The sequence below is a fragment of the Panthera uncia genome, chromosome B4 (genome assembly GCF_023721935.1).
Source record: "Panthera uncia isolate 11264 chromosome B4, Puncia_PCG_1.0, whole genome shotgun sequence".
NCBI lineage: Eukaryota > Metazoa > Chordata > Mammalia > Carnivora > Felidae > Panthera > Panthera uncia.
Window position 1 is genome coordinate 92,141,306 of NC_064809.1, and position 12,940 is coordinate 92,154,245.

Below are 12,940 nucleotides of genomic sequence, written 5' to 3' on the forward strand. Positions count from 1 at the left end.
TGTAGTGTTTGCCAATTTCCATGGTGTAAACCCTCCCTCGTGGCCAATTGCAAGCTGCTAACACAACACAGCAAATAGGGATTTGGGAAGAGATGTGCACACGCTTGTACAAGCTGGCTCCAGGACACCAGGGATTTTCCACCTTCCCGACACCCCCTCCCCGCTGCTGCTATACTGGATCAGAGTTTCATGGCATTTAAGACCCCAGGATCTGTCCCTGCTGACAATTCTAGCCTCATGGACCCCTATTCCTGGAAGCTTTGCCTGGCACCTTTTTGTTCTTATTAGGTCATTTAGGTGACCCATAATGCCATATGTACATCTCTGTTGTCATATCACATTGCTGTGGTATGTGTTTATGTCAGTCTTTCTCACTAATCTGTGAACTTGCTGAGCACAGAAACTGATAGTACTGACAAAGGGTAGTAGTTATTGAGCTGAGAACTATGCTAAGCATCTTAAATGCATTATCTCATTTCATCTTTGGGTGCCTGGCTGGGTCTGTTGGCTGAGCATCTGATTCTTGATTTTGGCTCAGGTCATGATCTCATGGTTTGTGGGTTTGAGACCCACATCAGGCTCTGCGCTGACAGTGCAAAACCTGCTTGGGATTCTCTCTCTTCCTCTCTGCCCCTAACCTGCCCGTGTTCTGTTTTTTTCTCTCTCTCAAAATAAATAAACAACCATGAAAGAAAATTTAATCTTCAGAACAATCCTATGAGGTAGATGCTCCTATTATCCTCATTTTGTAGGTAAGGAAATTGAGGCACCGAGGGGCTGCATGATTTGCCCAAGGTTGAACAGCTGGTTGCACAAATCTACAGCCAGAGTTGATCCCAGGCCTGATTGTAGAACCAGGACCCTTAACTACTAAGGCCTCTTCGTCTTTGTGTCTCTAGCAGTTGGGACTCTTCCTGGTCCGTAGCAGGTGTGTTGAGTGATTTAATAAGGGAAGGCTCATGTTGGCAGCATTCCTGACTAGTCTCGCTCAGCTTCAAGCCAGTCTCCCAACAGCAAGAAACTATAAACCTGCTCACATTACCCCTCTGATGGAAATGTTGCAATGTCTCCATAACTTTCAAGATAAATTCCTTACCTTGGTACCTATGAAGCTTCATGATCTGGTGTCTATTAATTTCTCTAGATGCCCCTTCCACTCTTCATCATCACATTTATTCATTCAAATTTTATTACTTATCCAACAGATGCAATATTTATTGAATAGCTAGGCCTAACAAGGTTCCAGCCCTTGTTCTAGGATGTATACGAAAGAGGCAGTTTATCCCCTAGAGAGGCTTAGAGGTTAGTGAGAGAGACAGACGCACACCACACAACCACAGGGGTTGGAACAGAAGTGCATTCAGCTTTCACCAGGGTCTGCAACAGGCATTGTCTCCGTCTCTGACGTGTTCTTTACCTGGCTCTGGCCATGCTATTGGCACATTTCCACAGGAGTCCTGCTGCTGGTTTTATAAATTCATCTGCACATGCTCTTCTCTGTTCTTAGAATTTTTCTTAATAACTACCTACTTATCTTTAAAAATTCCTCTCAAGTGTCACCTACAAGGAGTCCTTCCCCTCTCCCACCCCTGCCAGCCTAATTGAAAGCTCCCATAGTATTCATGTCTACACCCATCCTAACATTTAACTCGTACGGCTCTAGCTGACTTTCTTGTCCCTCTCACTGGATTGTGAACTCATTTCTGATTTTATTCCCGGACACAAAGTGGACACTAAGTATATATTGAATAAATGAATGGAAAAATTAGTGAATTAATGATTGGAAATACCATCTTTTCTCATCTAACTCTGAATTGGCTGTGGCTCTAAACACTGACATTAGATTTGAAATCCAGCTTTAAAGACATCCAGATGGCCAACAGGCACATGAAAAGATGCTCAAGGTCGCTCCTCATCAGGGAAATACAAATCAAAACCACACTGAGATACCACCTCAGGCCAGTCAGACTGGCTAAAATGAACAAATCAGGAGACTATAGATGCTGGAGAGGATGTGGAGAAACGGGAACGCTCTTGCACTGTTGGCGGGAATGCAAACTGGTGCAGCTGCTCTGGAAAACAGTGTGGAGGTTCCTCAAACAATTAAAAATTGATCTACCCTATGACCCAGCAATAGCACTGCTAGGAATTTACCCACGGGATACAAGAGTGCTGATGCATAGGGGCACTTGTACCCCAATGTTTATAGTAGCACTTTCAACAATAGCCAAATTACAGAAAGAGCCTAAATGTCCATCAACTGATGAATGGATAAAGAAATTGTGGTTTAGGGGCGCCTGGGTGGCTCAGTCGGTTGGGCGGCCAACTTCGACTCAGGTCATGATCTCGTGGTCCGTGAGTTCGAGCCCCGCGTCGGGCTCTGTGCTGACAGCTCAGAGCCTGGAGCCTGTTTCAGATTCTGTGTCTCCCTCTCTTTGACCCTCCCCTGTTCATGCTCTGTCTCTCCCTGTCTCAAAAGTAAATAAAACGTTAAAAAAAAAAGAAAAAAGAAAGAAATTGTGGTTTATGTACACAATGGAATACTACATGGCAATGAGAAAGAATGAAATATGGCCTTTTGTAGCAACGTGGATGGAACTGGAGAGTGTTATGTTAAGTGAAATAAGTCAGGCAGAGAAAGACAGATACCATATGTTTTTACTCATACATGGATCCTGAGAAACTTAACAGAGGACCAGGGGGGAGGGGAAGGGGGGAAAAAGTTACACAGAGGGAAGGAAGCAAACCATAATAGACGCTTAAATACTGAGAAAAAAAACTGAGGGTTGATGGGGGGTGGGGGAGAGGGGAAAGTGGGTGCTGGGCATTGAGGAGGGCACCTGTTGGGATGAGCACTGGGTGTTGTATGGAAACCAATTTGACAATAAATTGTATATATATATATATATATATATATATATATATATATACACAAACACACACACACACATCTATACAGAGGTATGTATGTACATGTATGTACATGGATGTATGTATATATACATCTGTATAGATGTATGTATATATATAATCCAGCTTTATTTTCAAAACAAAATGTCCTTAGCAAATGAGAGAATTTGGTTTCTCCTCCTCTCCTCCATCTTCTCTTCTCCTACCCCTCCTACTCCTCCTTTGGAGTACTCATTAGCATTTCTGCTTGAATTTCTCATGAACACTGGTGTATCATAGGGAAACTATCTTTATGTTTAAACCCAAAGGGCAACCATTTAGGGGGATCCTCACTGTTGCTTTTTAGAATCTTTTAAAAACCTAGGGGCACCTGGGTGGCTTGGTTGGTTAAGTGACCATCTCTTGATTTCAGCTCAGGTCATGATCTCATGGTTCATGAGATCGAGCCCTGCCTTGAGCTTCAGGCTGAGCATGGAGCCTGCTTAGGATTCTCTCTCTCCCTCTGCCCCTCGTGCTCTCTCTCTCTCTCAACTGAAAAAAAAAAACAAACCTAGAGTTGTTGTAATAGACAAATGTTGTCATCTTGGCTGTTGTCTGAGTGCTCTGGACAGGGATGCTGCAGGACAAAAGGTGAAAGAGTCAGTAAAGGAAGGGACAGGTGGCATCTGGGTTGAGGAAAGTGATGTGGGAAGGGAGTCTATCAGAAGGTAACAGGAAAGGACTGGTGGGTGGTGGATGGGCAGGTGGATGGAGAAAGCAGAATAAATAAAAGGAAGGTTCTTGCTCCCTACTCACACCTCTGGAGAAGTATTGTTTCCTCAAATGTATATATATGTCTATTAACAAGTCCTGTGTATTCAACTTGGACTTGTCTGTGCTAATCCCTAGTGGATTGATCCCCTAACTATGTGTTTTTTTCTTGTCTGTCCAAGGCCGAGGGGTAGCAGGACAAGTTACCATGTGTCAGCTGTCGCTGTGCCTAGAAGGGGAGGCAGAGACCTAGGGTGAAGAAGGGCTTTCTTTCTGAGAGCAATAAAGAGGGCAGTTCTCTGGCATTCCCAGGAGGCCTGGGCAGCTTCTCCCGTTCTGAGCAGGATGGTGACAGCCACAAAAGACAAATGTAGAAAAGGGTAGAATCCAGGCTTGAAAGCGAGCCTCCCTGACAGGGGGTGGGCTGCCTAACAATGCCATCTCTGCGGGCTTGGGTGTAATAAATAAGTGTTTAAGACATTTATAGCAAAGTGATTATTTTTAAAAGCATGAGATTTATTTAACAGTCATTTAAGAGTTTCCCTGTGTGCGTGTAAAGCCTTCTGAAAACAATTTTATCTGACAGTATGGATTTATCTTGTTGAGTAATTTTCTTTGAGTCTGGAAGGCATAGATGTGATTTTAGAGTCCTAGAGAAAGTTGGCTACTGCGGGGATCAACTCTCCTTGTTCATTAAAGTGTTTGGACAGGCTACATGGGGCAGGTACTGGGAGCTGTGGACCGTCTCCTATTTCTGCCTGGGGGATGGAGGTGGGGGAGCATGGGTCATAGAAAGCAAGTGATACATTGGTCAGGTCTTAGCATCTGTTGGCCACCTCCAATTTTTGCCGGGGCAGTGTGTGTGTGTGTGTGTGTGTGTGTGTGTGTGTGTATGTGTGTGTGTGCACACGAGCACACTGTATAAAGCAGATGGGACACCAGCAGGGGCTTCAGAGGGAAATTAAACAGATCCTTCCCTCCATCTGCTTCTCTTAGCAATTGGCTTGACCAAAGCCCAGTGAAGTAGTAGAAGCAAGTCAGTCCTGTCTGCAATTTGGAGCATGGGATGGGCTGGTGATGGTGGGGAGGGGAGTGGGCGCATGCTCAGGAATCAGGCAGCCTGCTTGGATTCCCTGCGTACCACTTACTAGCTGTGAGACCCTGGACAAGCTAGTTACCTATGTAACCACTTTGTCTTCTGTGTAAGCTGGAAACATTAGTGTCCACCTCCTAGGGCTCTTATGAGGATTAATGAGTTAGGTAAAGTGGTTCTCTTTGCCTTCGCTCAGAGTCAAAAATCCAAGCTACCTCTGAATGTCCCTGGACAGATATGATAGCCCTGGACTTCATTTTCCTTCTGTTCTTATCCCTTTATAGTCCTTTCCCACAAAGCAACCAGAATGGCCTTCTTTTTTTTCTTTTTGTTTATTCATTTATTTTTTGTGGATTTCACACATGGGTGAAATCATATGGTATTTGTCTTTCTCAGTCTGACTTATTTCACTTAGCATGGTACCCTCTAGGTCCATCCATGTTGTCACCAATAGCACTATCACATCCTTTTTGTGGTTGTGTAATATTCCGTTGTAGACATATACCACATCTTCTTTATCTATTAGTCCAGTGATGGACACTTAGGTTGCTTCCATATCTTGGATATTGTAAATAATGCTGCAGTAAACATAGGGTTGCATGTATCTTTTATTTTTTTTAATGCTTATTTTGGAGAGAGAGACAGAGCGATCAGGAGGGTGCAAAGACAGAGGGGGACAGAGGATCCAAAGCAGGCTCTGCACCGATGCAGAGAGTCCAACGTGAGGCTTGAACTCACAAACTGCGAGGTCATGACTTGAGCCAAAGTCGGATGCTCAACTGACTGAGCCACACAGGTGCCCCTATAACTTTTCAGATCAGTGTTTCTATTTTCTTTGGGTAAATAACCCATAGTGGAATTGCTAGATCAGATGGTATTTCCATTTTTAATTTTTTGAGGAACCTCCATACTGTTTGTCACAGTGGCTGTAGGGAGGAAAACTTTTAAAGATGTCAAGCATATCATATCGCTTTCAAAAGGCTTCCCATTGCTCTGACCACCTCCCCTGGCCCCTTCCTTGTGCTCCTGTACTTTAGCCACCCTGGAATTGTTTCTCAAACCAGCCCTGTGCTCTTGCCCTTCCTGTTCTCCTCTGCCTTCCATGCACTGCTCTTGGTCTTTGCATGGCTGGCTCTTTTCTGAGACGCCCTTCCAATCAGAAGGAACTCTTTCCTTCTGATATGATAAGCCTGCAGCTTATCATATCAGTCTGTTTCACTTTCTTATGAAAATATCCTGTTTACTTATTGTTTCTTATATGTCACATCAGTCCTCTCCTGGCCCCCATTGATGCCACTTTTCCCTCCCTTAGAATTCAGGCCCCCTGAGGGAATTTGTCTTTTTGTCTGTTTTACCCCCTCTTGGTAGGTGCTTTTTTTTTTTTTTTTTTTTTTTTTTTTAGAAGAGTGCAAGCAGGGGAGGGGCAGAGAGAGGGGGACAGAGGATCTGAGGCGGGCGGGCTCTGCACTAACAGCAGGAAGCCAGCTCACCAACTGTGAGATCATGACCTGAGCTGAAGTCAGACATTCAACTGCTCAAGTGACTGAGCCACCCAGGTGCCCCGGTAGGTGCTTGATAAATATTAGTTGAATCAGTGATAGAACGAATATGTCTTCCCCTGCTCATCTCCATCCTATTCTTTCTTTAACATCTCACTCAAGACTAAACTCCAGTATGTACTATGAGGTCATTTCTCACCATCGCAACACTTAAGAATATCTTCCATCTATTTCCCTCTTAGTTTATGTCACTGAAAAAAGTGGGTGATCTCTCTTCTCATTCCCTCCTCTTCTCTTTCTTCCTCCCTCTCTTCCACCTGTCTCTGATATCCATCAATGTTTCCCATTTGGGAGGTGCCCAAGATTTTAAAAATTTTATTTTAATTGGTGAAGTAGAAAGCCAAAAGCTAAACATACAATGGTCCTCCTGTCACTAGTGCTGTGATCTGAATGTGAGCGTCCCTTGCCCCTGGAAGAATACAAGGAACTGGATTACATGAGGAATATTTGGTGTGAGGGCTAGACAGTTGATGTGTTATATATTAAATTGTGCCTAGGAAAAAACCCACGAAGTTAATAATTGGTGAATATAAGTGAAGGATGCAAGTGAGTTCCTGTAGCTTCTCTTTGGGTTTGAAATTATTTCAAAATAAATTGTTAAAAATTCTTTCCCTCTCAAAAAATGCACAAAGTTAAATTTATCAATCTTTTTCATCATAATTTTTGGCTTTTAGGCTGCGTTTGGAGAAACATTTATCTTAAGATCATAAGAATATATTCTTTAAATTTTTTTAACGTTTATTTATTTTTGAGAGAGAGATTGACAGAGTGCGAGTGGGGGAGAGGCCGAGAGAAAGAGGGAGACACAGAATCTGAAACAAGCTCCAGGCTCCGAGGTGTCAGCACAGAGCCCAACATGGGGCTCGAACCCATGAGCCATGAGATCATAACCTGAGCTGAAGTATGACACTTAACTGACTAAGCCACCCAGGTACCCAAGATCATAAGAATATTAACTCACACTTCTTTCTATAGTTTTATTTATTTATGTTGGAATTTTTGCTCTATCTGGAATTTTGGTGTGGAAGTAGGAAAATAATCCATATTTTACCCCTCATATGTCTAACCAGTGTTCCCCAAAACTTTTATTGAATAATCACTCTTTTCTCACTGCTGTCAAAGGATTTGTTTATTGTGTACTTAAAGTCCTAATATGTTACATGTATATGTGATATTTCTTGATATATCCTGGATATATCCTACATCCTTTGATGTGTCCTTGCATGTATTTCTCAATATTTATTTACCTCCTCCTCCATAATTTTTCTGGTGATTTTTGACTATTTATTCTTCTAGAAGAACTTCAGAACACTCTAATTCGGGGATTAATTTCAGGCAACACAGAAACCAGTTCAAAGGGGTTAATAGGGTATATGCAAGAGTTTGTCATCTAATTGGAGTAAAAGTCAAACAACCAGGCTTTAGTAAGGATTAAAAAATCAAGAAGGACCTGGGTTAATGTTATGGAGATATTTAGACTATTACTCTAGTTTGCCTAATAATTATATGACTTAATCTCAATCATCAGCTCTAAAGTCTAGTTCGGGGCACCTAGGTGGCTCAGTCAGTTAACCATCTGACTCTTGATTTTGGCTCAGGTCATGACCTCAGGGTTTGTGAGATTGAGTCCTGTGTTGGGCTCTGCATTGATGGCACAAAGCCTGCTTGGGATTATCTCTCTCTCTCTGTCTTTCTCTGTCCATTCCTCATTCATACTCTGTCTCTCTCAAAGTTAATAAGTAAACATTTATTTTTTATTTTTAGTTTTTTCAATATAGGAAATTTATTGTCAAATTGGTTTCCATACAACACCCAGTGCTCATCCCAAAAGGTGCCCTCCTCAGTACCCATCACCCACCCTCCCCTCCCTCCCACCCCCCCAAACCCTCAGTTTGTTCTCAGTTTTTAAGAGTCCAATAAGTAAACATTTTTTAAAAATAATAAAATCTAGTTCAAATTCTTAGGAGAAATAATTGAATTGGTTGCTGGCTAGCCAATGGATTTGTTCTTCCTGATTCAGGTGCCTGTAGAGGTTGTGTTACAAATATGGCTGCTAGAGACTATTTTCTCAAGGGTAAAGTTCTTAGAAAATGAATATATGGGTTTGGCAGATGTTATCAATAATGTCTAGTAAAAGTTTTATGATACTGAATCCTTTAGTCTAAGATCAATGTCTTTCCATTTGTTCAAATCTCTTCCTATGACCCCTCATAGAGTTTTTTTTTAATATCATCCCCAAATATATGTTTAGGTATTTTATACTTTTTGTCATTTTGAATGGAATCTTCTGCACTATATTTATCAGAATAGTTGATTGGTTATTTTTTGTGTGTAAGGAGGTAATTATTTTTTTACTTTTAATCAACTACTTTATTGAGTTTTCCAGTTATTTTGAATTGTTGTCACTTTTTTCTCCTGAATTTACTAGGTATAGAGTCATATTTTCTACAAATATTGTTTCTACAAATTGTTCTACAAATATTTCTACAAATATTGTTTTGTTTCTTTATTATATATTCCTATGTTTTATATTCTTTTTTAATTCTAACATCTTTATTATTATCAGAAAGAAACCAGTAAGTTTATTTTCATTTTTTTAAATCAAGGAAAAGGATAGAAATATTGTGTTACATTTTGTGAAGTCTAACAAAAATGTGAAGCAAGATACTGAACTTCTTGTTGAGCTTAACTGGAAATAATCTGCCCAACCATCCCACCTTCCTCCCTCCCTTCCTTCCTTCCTTCCTTCCTTCCTTCCTTCCTTCCTTCATTTCATCCATCCATCCATTCATCCATCCATCATCCATCCATATATGCATACATCCATCCCATAAATGTTTATTGCTGCCTTTTTTATATCATAGATTCATGTGGCTACTTTAAGAAGGACAACACCCCTGCTCCTAAAGACTTTAGATGGAGAAACAGCCACAAAGACAAGCAATTATAATAGTGTATAAGGCAAAGCACAGGGTGTTAATGGAGGCACATAAAAAGGGTACCTACACCAGCCTTAGACAGGCAGGGAAGGAGAGTAAATCTAAAAAGATTTCTAAGGAAATATTTGAATGGAAGAAATATCACACTCTCAGTAAATGTATTATGCCATTTAGTTGCTTTAAAATTCTTGGGTGTAGCCATGTCAATATCTTTAGCTGTTAGCCATTCTGAAATCTTCATGAATCTCAAGATTTTCAATTTGCCTTCGCAGCTCACGGGACCAGTGACAGTCTGGGGAACCCGACGCTGGATACAAGTCTGCTGGAGGAATTCTTGGGCAATGATTTCGATCTGGGGGCCTTGTAAGTAATGAAAGTACTGCTCTCCATTTGATGTTTTAAAAGTTATGAGATGGTTAAGTGAGCTAGGAAGTGTTCTCTCCTCTTCTGTTTTCCAGAAAGGCATGGATGGAGTTGATGTTTCTTCTATAAATCTTTGGCAGTTTTCACTGAGTGAGGTCAGCTGGGCCTGGAGTTTTCTTTATAGGAAGGTCCTCCCTTTCTAATTCAATATCTTTACTAGATACTGGGATATTCAGGTTATCTATTGGTAGTTGTCAGCTTAGGCAGTTTTTGTGTTTCAGTGAATTTACTGATTTCCTCTAAGTTGTCAAATTCACTGGCATAAAGTTATTCACCATATTCCCTTATTTTACTTTGAATGTCTATAGAATCTGTAGTGATGATCCTTTTGCTGTTCTTGATATTACCAATTTGTGTCTTTTTATTCTTGATCCATCTGGCAAGAAGTTCATCAGTTTTTCAAACCCTTTGAAGATCCAGCTTTAGTTAAATTTATATTCCTAATCATTTTTCTGTTTTGTATTTCATTGATTTCTGCTCTTATATTCCGATAATAGCATAGCTACTTCAGCTTTCTTTTATTTTTAATTTACATACAGTAATATTAAATTTTTATCCTGTATATAGTTTTGTGAGTTTTGACAAATTCATAGAGTTGTAGAACTGCTATCATGATCAGCACAAACAATAGCTCCCTCACCTGAAACATTTCCCTGATGCTTCATAAGGGAAACTTATCACCCATCCCAAGACCTTAGTGACAGTTGATCTGTTCTCTGTCCCTATAGTTTTGCTTTTCTGGAATGTCACATAAATGAAATCTATGGTATATAACATTTTTAGTATGGCTTCTTTCACTAAGCATAAAGTCTTTGATCGATAGTTCATTCCTTTTTATTGCTGAGAAAGACTCTGTTGACTGTTTATAATACATTTTGTTTATCCACTTGCCCATTGGATTATTTCCAGTTTGGGACAATTACAAATAGCTTCTTTAAATATTAATGCACAGTTTTTTATGTGGTCAAGAGTTTTAATTTCTTTTTTTTTAATGTTTATTTATTTTTGAGAGACAGAGTGCAAGTGGAGGAGGGGCAGAGAGAGAGGGAGACAGAATCTGAAGCTGGCTCCAGGCTCCGAGCTGTCAGCACAAAGCCTGATGCGAGGCTCAAACTCACAAGCTGAGATCATGACCCGAGCCAAAGTCAGACACAACTGATTGAGCCACCCAGGTGCCCCAAGAGTTTTAATTTCTATAGGGTAATATTTAGAATAAAGACTCCTGGGTCGTATTTTAAGTGTAAGCCTAACTTTATAGAAATTGCCAAATTTTCTAGCGTGGCCATACCATTTGCCATTACCACCTGCAGCATATGAGACATCCAATTGCTTCTCTTTATTGCCAGTTCTTGGTATTATCAGTTTAAAATTTTTTTCTTATAGCTGTTCTGTAATAAAAAGCCATTCTATAGTGGTATCTCACTGTGTTTTAACTTGCATTTTCCTAATGATGGATGATGTTGAGTATCATTTAATGTGCTTGTTTGCTATTTGTATGTTTTCTTTGGTAAAGTGTCTGTTCAAATTTTATGCCCATTGAAGTTTTCTTACCTTTGAGTTTAGAGAATTGTTTAAATATTCTGTGTATAAGAACTTCATTGGATTTGTGATTTGTGAATATTTTCTCCCAGTCTGTAACTTTTCATTCTTTTAACAGTGTCTTTCCCAGAACAAAAGTTTAAAAATTAAAAAAAAATTTTTTTTTAACATTTATTCATTTTTGAGAGACAGAGAGAGACAGAGCATGAGCGGGGGAGGGGCAGAGAGAGAGGGAGACACAGAATCTGAAGCAGGCTCCAGGCTCTGAGCTGTCAGCACAGAACCCGATGCACGGCTCGAACTCACGAACTGTGAGATCATGACCTGAGCCGAAGTCGGATGCTCAACTGGACTGAGCCACCCAGGCGCCCCTAAAATTTTTATAATGTCCAATTTATCCATTTTTCCTATACAGTTTAAGCTTTATATCTATGCAATATAGATACTCCCTACTCTAAGTTCCCCCAAATTTTCTTCTGTTTCCTTCTAAAAGTTTTAGAGTTTTACATTTTACTTTTAAGCCTATGATCCATTTTGAGTTAATTTTTGTGTAAAGTTTGAGATATAAGTTGAGATTAATTTCCTTGTGTATGGATGTCCAGTTATTCCAGATTTATTTGTTTAATAACCATTCTCCATTGAATTACTTTTAGTAAAAAATCAGTAGTATTTTTTATCTAGCAAAAAATCAATTGGCCATATTTATGTAGATCTATATCTAGACAAATATTCAGTTCCATTGATCTCTGTGCCTATCATTTTGCCAATACTACACTATCTTTAAGAGATATATTTTCTGGCTAGAAATCTCCCCCCTTTTCAGCCCTGAGAAATAGAATAGAAACAGATGAGGGAGAGGGAGAAGATGAGAAAAAAAAAAAAAAAAACCCAACTCTGTCACACAGTGAAGATTAAATCAGACATAAAATGAGGCAGTGGGAATATAGGATATGACTAATAGAGAACTTCTGTTTTTTTAATAAATGTCTTCTCATTTGCAAATATCCTCTTTTAATGTGTATTTTTGAAAGAGAGAGAGAGAGAGAGCGAGCAGGGGAGGGGCAGAGAGGGAGAGGGAGACATAGAATCCAAAGCAGACTCCAGGCTCTGAACTGACGACACAGAACCTGACATGGAGCTTGAACCCACATTCTGCAAGATCATGACCTGAGCTCAATTTGGGCATTTAACCCAGCTGAGCCACCCAGGCACTCCAGGGAATTTCTATTTTTAAGGGATATATTTTCTGCACATAAAAATTCCCCCCTACTTTTCAGCCCTAAGAGACAGAATAGAAACAGATGAGGAAAAGGGAGAAGATGAGAAACAAAACAAAACTCTGATTTCTATCTTGGTTATTGTGCTTTTATTATAAGTCTTGAAATCATATAGTGTAAGCGCTCCAAATCTGTCTTTTTCAAAATTCTGGCTATTCTAGTTCCTTTGATTTCTCATATAAATATTAGAATTATCTTGTTAGTATCTGTACAGTCCTGCTGGGATTTTGATTAGAATTGTATTAAGTTCAGAGATCCATATGTGGAAAGTTGGTATCTTAACAAAATTGAATCTTCCGATCCATCAACATGGTATATATCTCCATTTATTTAGGCCTTCTTTGATTTCTTTCATCAATGTTTTATACATTTCAGCATGTAAATCCTGCACATATTTTGTTAGATTTATGTCTAAATATTTCATGTTTCTCTTTGAGGCATTATAAATAA

The 12,940-nt window shown here is 39.9% G+C and overlaps 1 protein-coding gene across 1 annotated transcript in view; it reads left to right on the forward strand.

The window, feature by feature from the left end:
• Positions 1 to 12,940, forward strand: part of MYRFL (myelin regulatory factor like) — a 126,225-nt gene that overhangs the window by 22,577 nt on the left and 90,708 nt on the right. Inside the window, exon 2 of the mRNA XM_049626701.1 lies at positions 9,524 to 9,614. Coding sequence (XP_049482658.1) covers positions 9,524 to 9,614 — 91 coding nt within the window. The remainder of the gene's footprint in view (positions 1 to 9,523; positions 9,615 to 12,940) is intronic.